Raw genomic sequence first — 19,321 nt, forward strand, 5'->3', positions numbered from 1 at the left:
GACTGGACTCTCCTCAGCTTTTATCCACTTTATTAATTTATTAATGTGTTTGTTTGTTTTAGTTTTTCGAGGCAGGGTTTCTCTGTGTAGCCTTGGCTGCCCTGGAACTCTCTGTGTAGCCCAGTCTGACCTCAGAGATCTGCCTGCCTCTGCCTCCCGAGTGCTGAGATTAAAGGTATGTGTCATGCCCCCCAGCGTGTGTGTGTGTGTAGCCATGTATCCTGGTGATGGGAGGAAAAATAGACAGGATTTCACCGTCTTGGGGACATTCACATCTTAGCGACACAGACGCTAAAGTGAAACAGCCAGACGCTGTAAGGCATGCCTGCAACCACAGCGCTCGGAAGGCTGAGTCACGAAGATCGGGGACTGGAGACACAGCAATTAAGAGCACATTCTGCTCTTGCAGAGGATTTGAGTTCAGTTCCCAGCACCTAAGGCAGGCAGCTTACGACTGCCTGTAGCTCTAGCTCCGAGGAATTTGACATCCTCTCTGGCCTCCGGGCGTGGGGGGTGGGGGGTGGCACTAAGGATCATAACCATAAATATGCAAATTGTAGCCAGTGTTGGTTCCAACTTCTATAGCAGTGGTTCTCAATCTTTTTTTTTTTTTTTTTTTGGTTTTTCAAGACAGGGTTTCTCTGTGTAGCTTTGCGCCTTTCCTGGATCTCGCTCTGTAGACCAGGCTGGCCTCGAACTCACAGAGATCCACCTGGCTCTGCCTCCTGAGTGCTAAGATTAAAGGCATGTGCCACCACTGCCTGCCTGGCGGTTCTCAATCTTCTTAATGCTACGACCCCTTAGTACAGTTTCTCATGTGATGATAACCCCCCCAGCCATACATTTATTTTCATTGCTCCATCATAACTGCAATTTTGCTACTGTTGTGAATCATAATGTAAATACCTAATATGTAGATGGTCTTAGGGGCCCCCTGTGAAAGGGTTGTCCGACCCCCAGAGGGGTCACAACCTACAGGTTGAGAGCCACTGTTCTAGACCCGAACACCAGGCAGTTTATTTTAGGCATATTTAAGTACAGTTCAATTCAAGCACAAAAAAAAAAAAAAAAAAAGTTTCCTGGTGACACAGTCCCGAGTGCACGTGGAGGCATATTTACATCAAGACTTCTCCAAGTACATGACACTTCTTTCATGAAGATGGATTCTAGAGATAGGCTACATGTGTTATCTTAAGGGCCTAGGGGAGGATCTGATGTGGTCTCCCTCGTAGATAGCATGGAGGTCATATGGACTATTAGCCACTGCTGGTCCTGGTTATGGGAGCTTGGGGAAGCCCCTGGCCATGTAGATAGCGCAAGGGTCACCTAGACCATTAAGTATCTCTAGTCCTGTTTTTGGAGCCTGGGGAAGCCTTTGGGCACACAGATAACACAGAGGTTACCTAGGCTGTTAGCCACTTCCGTCCCCAGCCTTCTGGATGGAAAACGGGTTATGTATCTTCTGCCTTGAGAAGACAACCCTTTTTGTTAACATTCCTGGTTTCCCTAGTGCAATCTGTGAGCATGAGGACCTTTGCACTCCCAACAAAGAGCACTGGCTACTCTTGGAGAGGACCCTAGTTCAAGTGCCAGCATGAACATCACACAGCTCCCATCTACTTATAACTCCAGTTCCCAGTGATCCAACGCCCTCTTCTGGCCTCCTTGGGCACCTGCACTCACCAGCACACACACACACACACACACACACACACACACACACACACACACACACACACAAAATAAATAAATCCTTAAAAATATTTTTGATAGCTGGGCAGTATCAAATATATATATTAGATGTGGTTTTTAACTTTTTGTTTTGTTTTGAGACAGGGTTTCTCTGTGTAGCTTTGGTGCCTGTCCTGGAACTCACTCTGTAGACCAGGCTAATCTTGAACTTGGAGATCCTGAATACCGAAATTAAAGATGGGTGCCACCATTGCCTAGCCCAAGATGTGATTTTTAAATATTTAAATTTTCAATATTTTAACTACTTCTAAGTGGAGAATCAATTATTCATCTTCTTTGAAATGAAAATATTGAGCCAAATTTCTCTCTTTCAATCTTATCCGTAGGAAAAAGGAGGAAATACATTTATATCCAGAGCTGGTGGATTTCGACCAAAACACCATCTCACAAGTCACACTCCAGTAGCAAGGGTCGCCTCCTGGCTGCCCATCTGTCTCCTGTCCTCTCTAACTGAGCTCAGGCCTTGAAGCTGAGCTGGAAGATGGTCGCAGATTAATGATGAACTGTAATGGAGGAAGGGTAGCAGAGAGAGAGAGAGAGAGAGAGAGAGAGAGAGAGAGAGAGAGAGAGAGAGAGAGGAGAGCCGCCGTTTGGAGGCCTGTGCGCGGGTTCTGGTGCCAGTGGAGCTGGGAATTTGGAGTGTGTGTGTGTGGTGGTGGTGGTGGTTGCTTACAGAGTCATCTAACTCTTAGGACGTGAACCGAAGGTCTTTATCTGTAAGATGGAGCCGAAGGGGATCTGCCTGATGGGGCCACAGTGGGAGATTGAACACAGCACTGGAGACTGGAGAACTGTGTTTCCTATCAATGATGGCTAGCCTGTCAAGGAGCAATAGTCCATAAACCTTCCCCATCTTGGAACTCTTGCATGCTGGATGGTTTTATGTCAACTTGGCACTAGCTAGAGTCATCTGAGAGGAGGAAACCTCAATTAAGAAAATGCCTCCATAAGTTCAAGCTGTAAGCAAGACTGTAGGGCATTTTCTTTCTTTCTTTTTTTCTTTCTTCCTTCCTTCCTTTCTTCCTTTCTTTCTTTCCTTCCTTCTTTCTTATTTTTTTAGGTGCATTGTTTGTTTGTTTGTTTGTTTGAGATAGGGTTTCTCTGTGTAGCCCTGGCTGTCCTGCAACTCACTCTGTAGACCAGACTGGCCTCGAACTCAGAGATCCACCTGCCTCTGCCTCCTGAGTGCTGGGATTAAAGACTGTGCCACCACCACTGCCCAGCTGGGCATTTTCTTAATTCATGGGGGGAAGGCGCTGCTCATTGTGGGTCCTGGGTTCTGTAAGAAAGCAGGCCTGAGTGGTGGTGGTTTCACATGCTTTTTTTTTTTTTTTTTTTTTTTTAAGATTTATTTTTTTAATTATATATACAGTGTTCTGCCTGCATGTGTGCCTGCAGGCCAGAAGAGGGCACCAGATCTCATTACAGATGGTTGTGAGCCACCATGTGGTTGCTGGGAATTGAACTCAGGACCTCTGGAAGAGCAGCCAGCGCTCTTAACCTCTGAGCCATCTCTCCAGCCCCGGCACATGCTTTTAATCACAATACTCGGGATGTAGGTGAATCTCTGTGAGTTTGAGGCCAGCCTGGTCGACAGAGCTAGTTCCAGGATAGCCGAGGCTACACAGAGAAACCCTGTCTCGAAAAACAAAACAAAACAAAAAAGCAGGCTGAATAAGCCATGATGACAAGCCGAGAAGCCACACCCCTCCATGGCCTCTGCCCTCAGCTCCTGCCTCCAGGTTCCTGCCGTGTTTGAGTTCCTGCCTCAGTTTCCTTCAATGTCAGGTGGCTCACAATTACTTGTAATTCCAGCTCCAGGGGACCATCTGGCCTCCAAAGGCATCCATGACACATAAACTAAAAACAAAACCAGAAAACAATAAAATAAATACCTCGGGGATGTAGCTCAGCGGTAGAGCATCTGCTTAGAATTCTGCCGGTGGGGGGCTACGGGTGTGGCTCAGTAGTAGAGTGCGTGTGTGAGGCTCTGGGTTTTATCCCCAACGCTAAAAAATCATATTGGGCGGCGGGGAAGTTTCCTTTTCCTCCTCCAGGTGCGTACACTCCCTGGACTTCTCTGTTTTCCTCTTGTCACTGTCAGATGACGCCGCCACCAGCTGGAGGGCTTCTGTCGCTGGTGATTTCATCCCAGACTCAGCACACAGGTGCAGGGGAACGCAGCTGGACAAGCGAGGCAGTATCACCCTTGACCTGTAGGTGGCAGCAGCTCCCAACTGCAGAGATCCAAAGAGCGGACCCCGCTCCCCAAGGGCGTGCGATGGAACCAGCCGTGCCCAGGGCGCTTGGCAATTCCCAGGGCTCCTTTGTAAAAATTCTGCTCATCTGATCCTGCACGTGTTTTCCACTCACTCTATCGACACCTCGGGAATCAAGGGACACGACCCAGTGGATGGCAGCGGTAGCACAGGCCTGTAATCCCAGCACTAAGGAAAAGGAATTCAAGAACATCCTTGGCTACATATCACGAGGTAGAAGCCAGCCTGCGGTCACCTGTGCGCTAGCTTTCCCATTGGACTGTGATGGGGAGCGCGAATTGAAGAGTTCCCACCTCAGACCACATCATCCCTTACTCTGCAGCATTCTGCTTCCTCTTCATCCCGTGTCTCTCTCCCTGTGAGACAAGCATCCTAAGTAGCTGGCCTTGGCTATTCTAGAGCTCACTACGTAAACAAACCTGACCTTGAACTTAGTGCTATCCTGCATTTGCCTTCCCAGGGTTTGGGTTACCGGTGTGAGTGACATACAGCTTTTTTTTTTTTTTTTTTTTTGTCATGCGTGGGTATTTGCCTAATTCTCCCAGAAGCCAGAAGAGGGTGTCAGATCGCCTGAGCTGCCCATGTGGGAGCTGAGAATCAACCCCAGGTCTTCTGAAAGAGCAGCAAGTGCTCTGAACTGACGGCTTAACTCTCCAGCCCCTCTGTAGTAATTTTGTTTTGTTTTGTTTGTTTTTCGAGACAGGGTTTCTCTGTGAAGCTTTGGTGCCTGTCCTGGATCTCACTCTGTAGCCCAGGCTGGCCTCGAACTCACAGAGATCCACCTGGCTCTGCCTCCTGAGTGCTGAGATTAAAGGCTTGTGCCACCACCGCCCGGCTTGTAGTAATATATTTTAAGGTGTGTTGCTTTTGCTTATGTTGTATTTGTTTAACTCTGTGAAGCTGTGTTACTGTGCCTGTGTAAAACACCCTGATGGTCTAAAGAAGAACTGAACAGTCAATAGCAAGGCAGGAGAAAGGATAGGCAGGGCTGGCAGGCAGAGAGAATAAATAGAAGAAGAAGAAAACTGTGAGGAGAGATGAAGCAGCCAGAGAAGGGGGAGGACCCAGGGGCCAGTCACCCAGCTACACAGCCAGCCAAGGAGTAAGAGTAAGATTTACGGAAGTAAGAGAACAGGAAAAGCCCAGAGGCAAAAGGGAGTCGGGATAGAATAAGTTAAGAAAAGCTGGCAAGAAACTAAGCCAAGCTAAGGCCAGGCATTCATAATTAAGAAAAAGCCTCCATGTGTGATTTATCTGGGAGCTGGGTGGTGCCCTCCCCCCAAGAAAAAGAGTAAAAACAAACAACAACATAATAGTGTGCTGTGGGATGTCCTGTATGTTGTGAATAAATAAAACTCTGATTGGCCAGTAGCCAGGCAGGAAGGATAGGGTAGGCGGGACAAGGAGGAGAAGAATCTGGGAAGGTGGAAGGCTGAAGCAGAGAGACCCAGCCGCCACCATGACAAGCAAGATGTAAGGTACCGGTAAGCCACGAACCACGTGGCAACTTAAAGACTAATAGAAATGGGTTAATTTAAGATATAAGAACTAAGGGCTGGAGAGATGGCTCAGTGGTTAAGAGCACTGTCTGCTCTTCCAGAGGTCCTGAGTTCAATTCCCAGCACCCACATGGTGGCTCACAACCATCTGTAATGAGATCTGGGGCCCTCTTCTAGCCTGCAAGGATACATGTAGACAGAATACTGTATATATAATAAATAAATAAAATCTAAAAAAAAAAAAAAGATATAAGAACTAGATAACAAGAAGCCTGCTGTGGCCATACAGTTTGTAAGCAATATAAGTCTCTGTGTGTTTACTTGGTTGGGTCTGAGCGTCTGTGGGACTGGTGGGTGAGAGAGATTTGTCCTGACCGTGGGCCAGGCAGGACCAGGAAAACTCTAGCTACAATAGCATTCCAACGTGGGTCCTTATTTCCACGCAGGGCTTAAGAAAGCTGAGTTTAAAAAAGAAAAACAAACAAAAAACGGGACAGATTCTGCTGGTCACTGAGCCCTTTGAGCAGCTAGTACATTATTAGGAACAAAAAACTAAGTAAAAATGCCTGCCACAGTGCAAGCATTGGCATTCTAGAGATTTAGGAAGGCTGAATGAAGTTCCTGGTCAGACAAACCTCAGACTGGCTATGGAGATTCACACTCGGCTTTCAGACCCGAGAAGTGGGCGGAGCCAGCTGCGGAGAATCCAGGCGTAGGTTAGCAGTTTAAAGGTTTGCCTATGCAGGGCGGTGGTGGTGCACACCTTTAATCCCAGCACTCAGAGGCAGAGCCAGGCAGATCTCTGTGAGTTTGAGGCCAGCTTGGTCTACAGAGCAAGATCCAGGACAGGCACCAAAACTACACAGAGAAACCCTGTCTCAGAAAAAAAAAAAAAAAAGGTTTGCTCACACAGTCAAAAAAAAAAAAAAAAAAAAAAAAAAAAAAAAAAAAAAAAAAAAAAAAGCTAAAGATACACAATAAAAGAGGTCCAGAAGGAAAAATCTCTAAGCAAGTTATAGTATATTTAACAATGTGCTTAGGCTTAAGAAAAGGAAAAGCGGGGGTTGAGGATTTAGCTCAGTGGTAGAGTGCTTGCCTAGCAAGTGCAAGGCCCTGGGTTAGGTCCTCAGCTCCAGGAAAAAAGAAGAAGAAGAAGAAGAAGAAGAAGAAGAAGAAGAAGAAGAAGAAGAAGAAGAAAGAAAGAAAGAAAGAAAAAAAAGGAAAAGGGTATAGTCATAGAAAATAAATCAATAGTTTTATAAAATAAAGTCTTTAAAGAAAGAATAAATAAGCCACATAGAGACGGAAATACACAAGGAGTTTGGATCCTGTATGTTGTGTTGATTTTGAGTTTTTTGAATGGTCATAAGCTAACAACAGCTGCTAAGAGACATGGAATTAAAAGAGGGGCTGTTGAAATAAATCAGCTTGGGGCTGGAGAGATGGCTCAGAGGTTAAGAGCACTGGCTGCTCTTCCAGAGGTCCTGAGTTCAATTCCTAGCAACCACATGGTGGGCTCACAACCATCTATAGTGAGGTCTGATGCCCGCTTCTGGCATGCAAGTGTACATGAAGGTAGAGCACTCATATGCATAAAATAAATCTTAAAAAAAAATAAAAGAAAAAAAAAAAGAAAACACAAGCCTCAAGTTCAGAGAGAGAGACTTTGCCTTAAAGGAATAGGGAGATGGGGGGGGGGGGACAGGACTCTGTGGTTGGTATGTAAAATGAATAGAAAAATCTCTTAATAAAAAAAAAAGAAATAAATCAGCCTATATACCTATGCCTTAACTTTAATCCCAGCACTAGGGAGGCAGAGGCAGGCGGATCTCTGGCCTACAGAGTTCCAGGACAGCCAGAGCTGTTATACTATTATACAAAGAAACCCTGTCTTGAAAAAAAAAAAAAAAAAAAAAAAAGCATGCACCATCACTGCCTGGCTCATAAATAAATATTTTTTTAAAAAGACAAAAGCAAGTTGGCACAGAGATAGGAATTATATAATAAAGAATTTTTTTAAAAAAGCACTTGATGAACAATAGCAGAGGTTGATCTCATACAAACCACTCTACACACATACACACACACACACACACACACACATGCACAAACACATACATGCACACCAGGGCAGGGGGGACAGAGCGAGAAGGTTTACATTGTAATTCTCAAGCCAGGAGTGATGGCTGGTGCCTGTAATCTTCCTCCCTTGGGAGACTGACACAGAATGATTGCGCCAAGTTTGGGGCAGTCTGACTGGGCTACATAGTGAGTTTAGGCCATCCTTGAAGAGGTTAGGAATGTAACTCCATGGAGAGCTCCTTAGAATTCCCCAGTGAGGGGCTGGGGGGTGGCTCAGTGGTAGAGCACCTGCCTAGAATCCCCTAGTGAATGAATAGGTAGGTCATGGTTCTGCAGCAGAGTACTTGCTAATCAAAAAAAAAAAAAAAAAAAAAAAAAAAAGCTTAATGTGAAGTGCACACTTTCATTTCTTCATTCATTTTTCATGCTAACATTTAACATGTCCACATGAGTGATGTTGGCAGGATACTGTGGCTTTCTCTGGAAGCAGCTGTGTCTCATTTTCCTGAAGTCTCTGCATTCAGCCAGATACTGAGTTCTGAGGACATAGCCGTGACTTAGCCCTGACTCTCCCTGAACACAGGAAACCCACTAGGTCTGGGGCCGGGCAGCTTCCCCTGTCAGTCAAATGGGCCCTGTGGAGCACACAGGGTAGAGATAACCAGAGTATAGTGGCCCACTGAACCTCCACTCCAGCACTCAGGAGCCTGAGGCAGGAGGATCTTAACTTTGAAGCTAGCCTGGACGACAGTGTGTTCCAGCAATGTGAGGGGCTAACTCAAAATACAAAAGGGAGTGGGGGCTGGGCATGTAATTCAGTTGGTAGAGTGCTTGCCTAGCATGCATGAAACACTGGGTTCCATCTACAGCAGTGCATAAAATGGGAGTGATGGGACACATCTGTAACCCCAGCACTTGGGAGGTGGAATATTTGTTCTACAGCACTATCTTTTGAGCCAACCTATCACCATCTTCAGGAGCTGGGCTGGGCCTGTTCAAAACATCATCCCAGACGGGCTAGTTGACTGTTGAACTTTCCTCATAGAAGAGGGAGCAGAGAAGCTCATGGGACCCTCACCTGAGTATCCAGGCATTCCTCCCATCCAGTTGGATATATAAATCTGCCCCCATGTGGAGCATGGGGGGGGTTTTAGGGAAGGGCTAGAGTCTTTTATTTCTTTTTCGGAGCTGAGGACTGAACCCAGGGCCTTGCGCTTGCTAGGCAAGCACTTTGCCACTGAGCTAAATCCCCAACCCCTGCTAGAGTCTGAGTGTGGGGAGACCTAAGGGAATGGACACCATCCATGCAAGCATGTGAAAATCATCATCCCAAGTAAACAGACTTTCCAGGGTGGCCTTTTGGACAGAAGCATCCATACACCTGTGAGAGATCCCTTACCTATGCCCTGTAAGTATGGCCAATAGACTCGTTGATGTCCCAGAGTCAACTTTGATGGCATCATACCTTGGTTTGCTTTGGGGACCTTATAGTGGGGGAAGGAATTTTAGCAACACAGAGGCAGGAAGATCAAGGATTCGATATCTTTAGCTACAAAGCAAGTTTGAGGCCAACCTGAGATACAAGAGACCCTTTTTTTAAACACACACACACACACACACACACACACACACACACACACGCACGATGAGATGGCTCATTGAGTATAGGCACTTGCTGCCGAGCCTGATGACCTGGGTTTGATCTCTGTGACCCACATCGTGGAAGCAGAATACCGGCTCCCGCAAGTTGTCCCCTGACCTCTCTCTGTCTGCTGTGGCATTACCATGCACATAAATAAATGATATTAAAAATAAAATATAGCAGAATGTTGACGTCTGGACAACTGGGAAGAATGCGGTTGTCTCCCACGCCAGGCCACATTTATCTCCTGTCAGATTTTCTAGGGAGAAAGGGAAGGCTGAACCAGTGTCCCAGCCTGCCTGCCAGCCAGCCGTCTAACCTTCGCTGAAAGTCTGGGAGAGGCGCCAGGGCCAGACACACTGGGCACAGCAGGCGGCTGGATCGGATCCAGAACCATGCCTTGGTAACTCTAAGGTACAAAGAGGTATGAGTGTGCTTGGCTTGGGGTCAAGAAAGCCTGAGACCATTCACACAGAAGATCAGCAGCAGGGGGTGGGTAGATGAGGAGGTAGGAGGGATGTGTGTGTGTGTGTGTGTGTGTGTGTGTGTGTGTGTGTGTGTGTGTTTCTACTCTGTAACGAGATGCTGGCAGGGGACTAAAAGGTCCATGTCTGCCACACCATTCACATTTTTCCACAGGTACTGCTTTCCCCTGAGCCCAGGTCTGAGCAGCCTGCAGCTTCCAAACAGGAAATAAAACATCAGGCCTGGCATTTGAACTCTGGAGTGGAGGCCTGAGGAAAAGGGTGGGGATAGGGAACCTTTCTTTTTTCTTTTCTTTTCTCCCCACCCCCCCAAGAAAGAGTTTCTCTGTGTAGCCCTGGCTGTTCTGGAACTCGCTCTGTAGAGCAGGCTGGCCTCGAACTCATGGAGTTCCACATGCTTCTGCCTCCTGAGTGCTGGGATTAAAGGCATGTGCCACCACCGCCTGGCTGAACATTTGTTTTGTTTTGTTTTGTTTTGTTTTATTTATTTTTGGTGAATACTCTGCTTGCATGTGTTAGGGTCCAAGAGAAGCCCCCAAGAAAGACCAATAGTCACATAGCAATTTAGCAAGAGCGTTTATTTCCAGCATGATGGGGTGGCAAAAGCTTTAGCTAGCAGAAGTCTTGGGGCGGGCATCTGCTGAACCAGCAGAAAGGGTTTGGGGTGCCTGCTGAGCCAGCAGGAGGCTGGGGGGGGGCACCTGTTGATTGGTTGCCCCTAAGTTGTGGTTTTCCTGAGAATTGCTTGCTCAGCTCCAGCCCGTTCCAGTGAACTGAAACTAAGGCCTGGTGCCTGTCAGGGCTGCCAGGGGAGCCTGTTATGACCCTGGTTCGGCCACCAGGTCCTTTCACATGTAGGGCATGCCAGAAGAGGGCATCAGATCCCATTATAGATGGTTCTGAGCCACCATGTGGGTGCTGGGAATTGAACTCATGACCTCTGCAAAGAGTAGCCAGTGCTTTTAACCGCGGCCGGCCAAACATTTTTATCTTTATTATTGTGTGTAAAGAGAAAGTCAGTGGTCCTCAATCCAACGGATGAGCTGAGAAACACTGGGACAGGAGGCAAGGTCCTGGTCTGGACAGGAGAGAGATGGGAAAGCTGACCACTCTAGAGAGGGATTTTTTATTTTATTTTATTTTATTTTATATTCATTCATCCCCCTGCCTCCTTTGTGTTGTACATAGGTGTGCCATAGAGATCAGAGGATAACGTATAAGAGTTGATTCTCTCCTTCCATTACGTGGGTCCCAGGAATAGAACTCAGATTTTTAGGCTTGGTGGCAAGCACCTTTACCGGTTCAGCCATCTCAGGACAGGATGGAGGTCGGGATTTTGACTTGTGGAAGAGAGGGGATGCTAGAGGTCCTGAGGTAGTCCACTCAGGACGGGACTTTCAAACCAGGCAGGGAGCCTCCTCATGCCTGCAAACCCTGGACTCTCGAGGCTGAGGCAGAAGCAGGAGGCCTTCTGCCAGAAGGACTACACAGTCCTTTAAAACAAAGTGGGCGTCTACTCCAGCAAATCCAGGGAATAGGAAGGGCTCTGAAGGTCGGGATCCAGGATCTGGATTAGAGACACTGGGTGGCTGAGCAGAGGTGGAGGCTGGGGCAGGGGAGGGCGAGGGAGTTGGGGCCATGTCGAGGGAGGGATCACTCGCGATGGATGGAGGAGGTACTAGAGCCCGACTGCTAGATTTGTACCCTTTGGGCTCCCCGGGGGCGGAGCTCTGGGCGGGATCTATCCCAGCGCGGAAGGATGATGGGCGTGGCCAGCTGGGGTTGGGCTTGGGGGTCCCAGGGACTGGGGCGGGGCGCGGGCTGGCGCTGCGCAGCCGCGGGGCGGCATCCGCGCATGCGGGGCTCACTCGGCTGCAGCCGGCGCCTACTGCCACTCCCGGGAGCATGAAGGACCGAACCCAGGAGCTCCGCACGGTGAGTCCGATCCCCGCGCGCTTCTCGCCCCGCGCCCCGCAATTCTCCACTCGGCTCCCGCAGCCCACCGGGGCGTCCACAAGGGGACAGAGGGAGCCTTGCAAGCCTGGGGGACCCCCCTCCGAACCCCCTTGGGAGTCCCACCCCTCCGATCCACTTCGGGTCACGGACTCGAGCTCTTCAGCACCAGGACTGATGGCTGGAACCTGAGGTCTTGAGGAACTTTTCGGGGCGCTTCTGTTTGGGGGCGATTGGAGGAGCTGTTATGGGGTTTCGGTGGCGGGATGCAAAATCGTGACCTGTTCCCCGCCCGCTTGTCGCCGTCCTTGTACTGTCCCCTGGAGGCTGAGCCTCTCGTCTCCCCCACCCCCTGCCCAGAGTTCCCCTCCCAACTCCATCCTTGGGCGCGCTGCGGAATTGAGGCCGCCGGGTGGGGGTGGCCTCTGCGGGAGCTGTCTCTCGGGGCGCCCCATCACCTGTGGCTCCCATCACCTGTGGCTCCCGATCCACCCCGGTCGTTTTAGGGATCCCCGGCTTACTCTGGACCAAACGACTCAACCATACCTACCCTTGGTCCACCTTTGGGCTTCTAGGCAACCCAAGCTGGCGTTGCCCAGACCCTTCCTGGATTTCCAGCTCTAACGACGGCGACCTGAATCTATTTTCCTACCTGTGTGACGGAGGCCTCTGGGGTGTGGCTCTTGGGGCGGGGTTTGGAGATGAGTAGAAGGCTGCAGAATGGTTCTAAATTTGAACTATTATCTCTGAATCCTGAGACCCCAGTCCCCTACCGTTAGCACACAGGGGAGCGTCCTTCCTCTGGTCTCAGATCATAGAGGGACAGAAATTAAGCTAGCCCGAGGAGGGTTGAATAAGGGCACTTTATCAGGGTCTCTTATCCAGTTCCCCAGCTACCCATCCCCAGCGAACTCTACCCATTGATTTCTGGGAGCCCCCAGCCCCCCACCCCACCCCAGCTGGGTGGCTTCCTAGATCCCTTCTCTTGTGCCCCACTTACAGCCTTTCATGGAAAGTTTTGTCTTTGTGCTTTTGACCTAATGACTGTGATTTCTGCTTGGCTTCTCCATTTGTGCCCGGATCTCCCTACCATGATACCAACCGTATTTGTGCTCTCCAGTCTTGCCCTTCCTCTTATTTTACCTGCAGCCGGCCCCGACCTGCCTTCAGACCTGGATTATTCTTGGCTGGGTACCCAGCGCCTCATCTATTTCAAAGGAAGCAGACAGTCTCTCATGTCATATGTAGTCTTTGAACATTTACCCCAACAGTCCATTGTCAACGCCCTCACGTTTCCTGTGCTGTGGTGGTTTTTTTTTTTTTTTTTTTTAAATAAAATCTTTGTAGCCCAGGGTAGCTTGGAACTATGTAGCCCAGTTGGATCTTAAACTCAGAGCAATCCTCCTGCCGCAGCTTCATGAGTGCTGAGATGACAGCGTGTGCCACCGCGTCAGACTGGTGTCACCTCGAGTCAGATAGCATGTCCAGGTGATGGGTGGCAGTGCACATGGTCGTGTGTACGTCTTGGCGTACCTCGTGCGTCCGTCATGGGTAGTCGAGGGAACTAAGCGTCGAGGAGCACAGGCCTTTCCATATGATTGCCTTTGGCCTATCAGCTTCCAGCCTCTCTGCTAAAGGTAGAACTCAGTCACAGCAAAAGGGGCCTGCTGGTTTGTTGGAGGGGTGGCAGATCAGCTTGGGTTGTAAAAAAGCTTGAACCTGGGGCTGGAGAGACGGCTCAGTGGTTAAGAGCACTAGCTGCTCTTCCAGAGGTCCTGAGTTCAATTCCCAGCAACCACATGGTGGCTCAGAACCATCTATAATGGGATCTGATGCCCTCTTCTGGTGTGCAGACCTACAGGAAGACAGAGCACTCATATACATACATAAATAAATCTTAAAAAAAAAAAAAAAAAAGCTTGAGCTGGGCTGTAGTAGCTCATGCTTTTTTTTTTTTTTTTTTTTTTTTTTTTTTTGGTTTTTCGAGACAGGGTTTCTCTGTGTAGCTTTGCGCCTTTCCTGGGACTCACTTGGTAGTCCAGGCTGGCCTCGAACTCACAGAGATCCGCCTGGCTCTGCCTCCCGAGTGCTGGGATTAAAGGCGTGCGCCACCACTGCCCGGCGTAGCTCATGCTTTTAATCCCAGCAGTTGGGAGGCAGAGCCAGGAGGATCTCTGTGAGTTCGAGGCCAGCCTGGTCTACAGAGCGAGATCCAGGAAAGGCACCAAAACGACACAGAGAAACCCTGTCTTGAAAAAACAAAACGAAACCAAAACAGTTTGAACCTAGAGCTATGTCCCCAACACTAGCCTGGGTGGCCCCACGTGGACTTGGCTTCAAATGAACTCTACACGCATTCTACTCCAGCCAGGATTCAAAGCCCCTGGAGATGGTCCTCACGGCCAGCCGGCCTTGTCCATGGAGGGTCTAGCTGATCTAGGCATGGCTGGGGCGAAAGAGTCTTGAGGGGCTGCTACCGTTCTTAGAACTCCCTTGCTCTCGCTGGGCGGTGGTGGTGCACGCTTTTCATCCCGCACCCGGGAGGCAGAGGCAGGCAGATCTCTGTGAGTTCGAGGCCCAGCCTGGTCCTGTTCCAGGACAGCCAGGACTACACAGAGAAACCCTGTATTAAAAAGAAAGAAAGGAAGGAAGGAAGGAAAGAAAGAAAAGAAAAGAAAGAAATCCCTTGCTCTCCTTGTCCTAGGGTTCCTGTTTGTGAGATGTAAAGAGAGACACTTGGAACTAGAAATGTAGCTCAGCTGGTAGAGTGCTTGCCTGGCGTAAACCAGGCGTGTTGGGGCCACACCTGGCAGTTGTCTCAGCACTTAGGAGTTGGAGGCAGAAGGATCCGGAATTCACCATCATTCTTGGCCCAACAGGGATTCTGATGCTAGGTAGCATGGGATATGTGAGAAAAGAAAAAGAGGAAAAACTCAGAGCCCAGCTTCTTGGGGCTTGAGAAGAGGTCCTAGGTCTTCCAATTGTGACGGAATTTGCAGGGGCCTTTGCAGCCCGGGAGCCGGGGTTTTAAAACCACAGAGTCACCAGGGATGGAGACGCTGGTGCTGATGCTGCCGGACGCATCCGTGGCATCTGTGTGCCCTCCCTCCCTGTGCCTCCTCCTCTGCCTCCTCCTCTTTCTCCCCCACCCAGCACCACCACATTTGGAAGGAAGGAGAAGGGAGCTTATTTATAAAAGTCACACTTGGGGAAGGAGCTGGCGAGCTTCCTCGATGCTGCTGCTGCTGCTGCTGCGCTGTAGGCTGGGCCCAGTCCTCTAGCCTCCCTGCAGCCCCACCGCTCCCAGATCTGCAGATGCCCAGTGACATCGATTAGGAAGGGGCCAGCAAGGGCTCCCTGCCCCTGGCCTTGTAGCAAGGCCCACAGAGATCAGAAGCTTCACCCCTCAGAGGCCAAGACTGGTCCAGGATCACACCGCTGGGGAGAGAGTTGGGGAGTAAGCTATTCCCCTGACAGGTGACATGAAGAGGCCCGTCTCCCACATTTTCTTCCTTCCTTCATTTGTTTGAGAAGAGCTCATCTTCAAGTTGCTATGTCACCAAGGGTGGCCTTGAACTCCCGATCTTGCAGCCTCTACCTCCCAACCGCTAGGGTTGTAGGCACCTACCACCATACTGATTCTCTTTTGCTTTTTTTTTTCTTTACTTCTTTTTTCATTTTTTCCCCCCTGACACAGGCTTTACTTTGTATCCTAGGCTGGCCTAGAATTCATTATGTAGCCAAGGGTGGCCTCAAACTATAAGCAATTCTCATGCCTCAGCTTCCTAAGTGTTGAGTAAGCCACCACACCCGGCTTGTATTTATTATTATTATTATTATTATTATTATTATTATTATTATTATTTTAATACCTTTACATTTATTTGTTTATTTATTGTGGGATGGGTGCATGTGCATGGAGGTCAGAGGACAACTTTTGTGGGGTCAGCTAACTCCTTCCATCATGTGGGTCCCAAGGATGGAATTCAAGTTGTTATGCTTGGCGGCAAGCGCCCTTACCTGCTGAGCCATCTTGTCGGCCCTTAATTTTTTAATTTTTTATTTTTGAAACAGAGTCTTTCCCACACTGGCCCTTTGAGTCTACTTTTCTTTTTGGTTTTTCGAGACAGGGTTTCTCTGTAGCTTTGGAGCCTGTCCTGGACTAGCTCTGTAGACCATGCTGGCCTCGAACTCACAGAGATCCATCCACCTGCCTCTGCCTCCCGAGTGCTGGGATTACAGGCGTGCGCCACCACCGCCCGGCTTGAGTCTACTCTTTTGGCCTTTCTGGCGTTGGTATTTCAGACATCGCGATTTTCTGTGGGGTTTTATTTGTTTGTTTTTTAATTCGGAGCTCACGTAGCTGAGGTTGACCTTGAACTTCTGATTCTCCGGCCTTCACCTTCCTGGTGTTGTGATTTCAGGCGTGCACCATTGCAAAGTCAGTTTGTGCTGTGATAGGGATGGAACTTGGGGCTTCCCGCACGCTGACCGTGCAGCTCTACCAACTGAACTATGGTCCGAGCCCCGGGTCTTCATTTTCTTCTGGGGAATTTCTGGAACTGACCTCCCCCTCTTCCCTACACCCGCTAACCCCGAGTATTCCCAGACCGTTGGTCACTTCTGCTCGAGGCCAGCATGACACAGGGGACCTACTACAAGAAGCAGAGGGTAAGTGCACGGGGCCAGTCAAGGCAGATGAGAAATACGGAGTGTGGCCCAGAGGGAGCTGGACTTCCAAGAGACCATGATCCGAAAGGACGGGCCAGCTGACAAGGGAAGAGAATTTAGACTTCCCTCAAATGAAAGATTTCAGAGCCGGGCCGTCTGTGTCTTAGGGTACCTGCCTGTCATCTTAGCTACTCAGGAGGCTGAGGCAGAAAGATCTCAAATTCCAGGTCAACAGGAACTTCACGGTGAGTTCAGCATCAGCACCAGCAACGTAGTTGAGATTCTGTCTCAAATACAAAATATGACATGGGGAGCTGGAGTCATGGTTCCCTGGTTAAGAGCACTTGGTGTGGCCTGGTGGTGCTGGCACACACCTTCAATCCCAGCTCTGGAGGCAGGCAGAAAGAGGCAGATCTCTGAGTTTGATGCCAGCCTGGTCTAAAGAGAGAGTTCCAGGACAGCCAGGGCTACATAGGGAAACCCTGTCTTGAAAAACCAAAAATAGCTGGGTGGTGGTGGCACATGCCTTTAATCCCAGCACTCGGGAGGCAGAGCCAGGTGGATCTCTGTGAGTTCGAGGCCAGCCTGGTCTATAGAGTGAGCTCCAGGACAGGCACCAAAACTACACAGAGAAGCTCTGTCTTGCAAAAAAAAAAAAAAAGAAAGAAAGAAAGAAAGAAAGAAAGAAAGAAAGAAAGAAAGAAAGACCAAAAATAAACAAATAAATAATATAAAAATAAAAAAGGAGGAGGAAGATACCAAGCAAGGCCCCTGACATCTGGCATCCAGTGTTCCATGAGATCTACGACAGGCAGAACTTTCTGGAAGAGGAAGCCCAGGGTTCTCTTTGTCCTTGCCCACTAGTCCCTTGCTCCTCAAGGTACTGTCTCTATCCCTGTTTAACTTACCTTCTCCTCTCTTGTGTAAGATGAGCCGATATTAGCTAGGTATAGTGGCACGGGCCCGTAATCCCGGAATTTAGGAGATGGAGACACAAGGGTCCGGAGTTCAAGGCCATCTTCAGCTCCGTAGCAGTTAAAGCCAACCTGGGCTACATGATCCCCTGCCTCAAAACTAACAGACAAAACAAAAACAATCAGCAGCAACAGCAACAACACACCCAGAATGTAAAGCAGAGCTAACAAAATGGGTCTGACATTATCTGTCTCCCAGAGGAGGTGACCTCCTGTGTGGTTTTTCTCACTCTGCCTCAGCTCCCTGGGACAGGGTCCAGAGTAAACTCTATACTCGGGCATGTGTACATCTGGGATGCAGATGGAATCGGCTTACAGGACTGTCTAGTCAAACCACCTGTTCTCCGTAGTACAAATATAAGGTTGAGAGAGGACCAGGGGTTTATTTAAGGATACACAGCCCAGCCCAGCCCCTTTCTGGGCTCTGTGGAAGGCACTGAGCCCCAGGCAGGGGCTTTCAGGAGGAAGTGGAGTTGCAGGGATCACCCAGCCCCGGGGGTGGGGACAGGATACTAGTCAGCACTTGGGAGCTTGCTTTTCTAGGGACCCAGCCTGGCTTCTCTCTGTGTACCCCTGTCTGGAGCTCGGGGCCTCTCTGCACTAGCGAGATTGACTTCGATTAGTCACTAAAGAGGAAGGGGGAAAAAAAATAGCCCCGGAGGCAGACAGTGAGGCTGGCTGGGCTCAGCCAATGAATCAAGCCCTGCTGCTGGCCAGCTGCCATCCTCCAGCCTCTGCACCTCCCAGAACAATCACATTGGCTTCCTGGAGAAAAAGTGTCCTGGAATACGGGAGTCTCTGCCAGGAAGATCACGTAGACTGTCCGCCTGGGGGGGGGGGGGAGAGGCAGCTCCCAGCTTCCTGCCCACAGTGGCTCTAGAGAGGTCTTGTGTTCCTCAGTTGTCTTTGCTGGGGAGGGCACTTGATTCCAGCCTTGCAATTTCCTGGCAGTCATGAGGTCAGAGGGTCAAAGGACAACTCCAGGAAGTCTGTTCTCTCCTTCTACCTCTATGTGAGTCCCAGGGATCAACCTCAGGTTGCCAGGCCCGAGTGGAAAGGGCTCCCCACCTCCCGCTGTGCCGTCTCCCTGGCCAAGGCTAACCTCGTAACTCGAAGTGGAGGGTGCTGTCATCTGTACATTTACTCATTTATTTTTGTATTTGTTTGGAAGGGGCACACGTGAACCACAGTGCGCCCATGGGAGTCAGAGGACACCTTACAGGAAGGAGTCAGTTCTCTGTATCCACTATGTGGGTTGAACGTAGGTCGTCAGGCTTGGTGGCAAGCCACTGAGACATTTCACTTGCCCAAGGAAGGTGTGTGTGTTTTTCGAGACAGGGTTTCTCTGTGTAGCTTTGGTGCCTGTCCTGGAACTCGCTCTGTAGACCAGGCTGGCCTTGAACTCACAGAGATCTGACTGGCTCTGCCTCCCAAGTGCTGGGATTAAAGGTGTGTGCCACTACTGCCCGGCTGTGTGTGTGTGTTTTAATTGATGACTTTTTTGTTGTTTGGGGGCAAGATTTTGATGTGTAGTCCAGGCTATCCTCAAACTTGTATTGATCTTTCTGCCTCTGCCTGCTGTGTGCTGGGATTGGAGTTACATACCCTGGTGTCTTTTTTTTTTTTTTTTAATGCCAAGGTTCTGGTGCAATTATTGTTATCCCCCACCTGTGGTACCATGGTGTCTTAGGGTTTCTATTGTTGTAAAGAGACACCATGGCCATGGCAACTCTTATAAGGAAAACGTTTCATTGAGGAGGCGGCTTACAGTTTCTGAGGTTCAGTCCGTTATCATGGTGGGACATGGCGGTGTGCAGGCAGGCATGGTGCTGGAGAGGTAGCTGAGAGTTGTACATCTTGCAGGCAACAGGAAGTGAGCTGTCTCAGTGGGCGTGGCTTGAGCATACATCAGACCTCTAAGCCCGCCTCCACAGTGACACACTTCCTCCAACAAGACCACATCTACTCCAACAAGGCCATAACT

At 49.4% G+C, this 19,321-nt stretch overlaps 1 protein-coding gene across 2 annotated transcripts in view; it reads left to right on the forward strand.

The window, feature by feature from the left end:
* The first annotated feature begins 11,590 nt into the window (after positions 1-11,590).
* The window catches only part of Stx1a (syntaxin 1A), a 28,732-nt gene continuing 21,001 nt past the window's right edge, over positions 11,591-19,321 (forward strand). For both annotated transcript variants that reach the window (XR_009375835.1, XM_059249061.1), the window contains exon 1: positions 11,591-11,674. Coding sequence is in view for 1 of the 2 variants with exons in the window: in XM_059249061.1 (XP_059105044.1) it covers positions 11,645-11,674 (30 nt within the window). In the remaining variant the exon portion in view is untranslated. The remainder of the gene's footprint in view (positions 11,675-19,321) is intronic.

This window comes from Peromyscus eremicus, chromosome 23 (genome assembly GCF_949786415.1).
Source record: "Peromyscus eremicus chromosome 23, PerEre_H2_v1, whole genome shotgun sequence".
Classification (NCBI taxonomy): Eukaryota; Metazoa; Chordata; class Mammalia; order Rodentia; family Cricetidae; genus Peromyscus; species Peromyscus eremicus.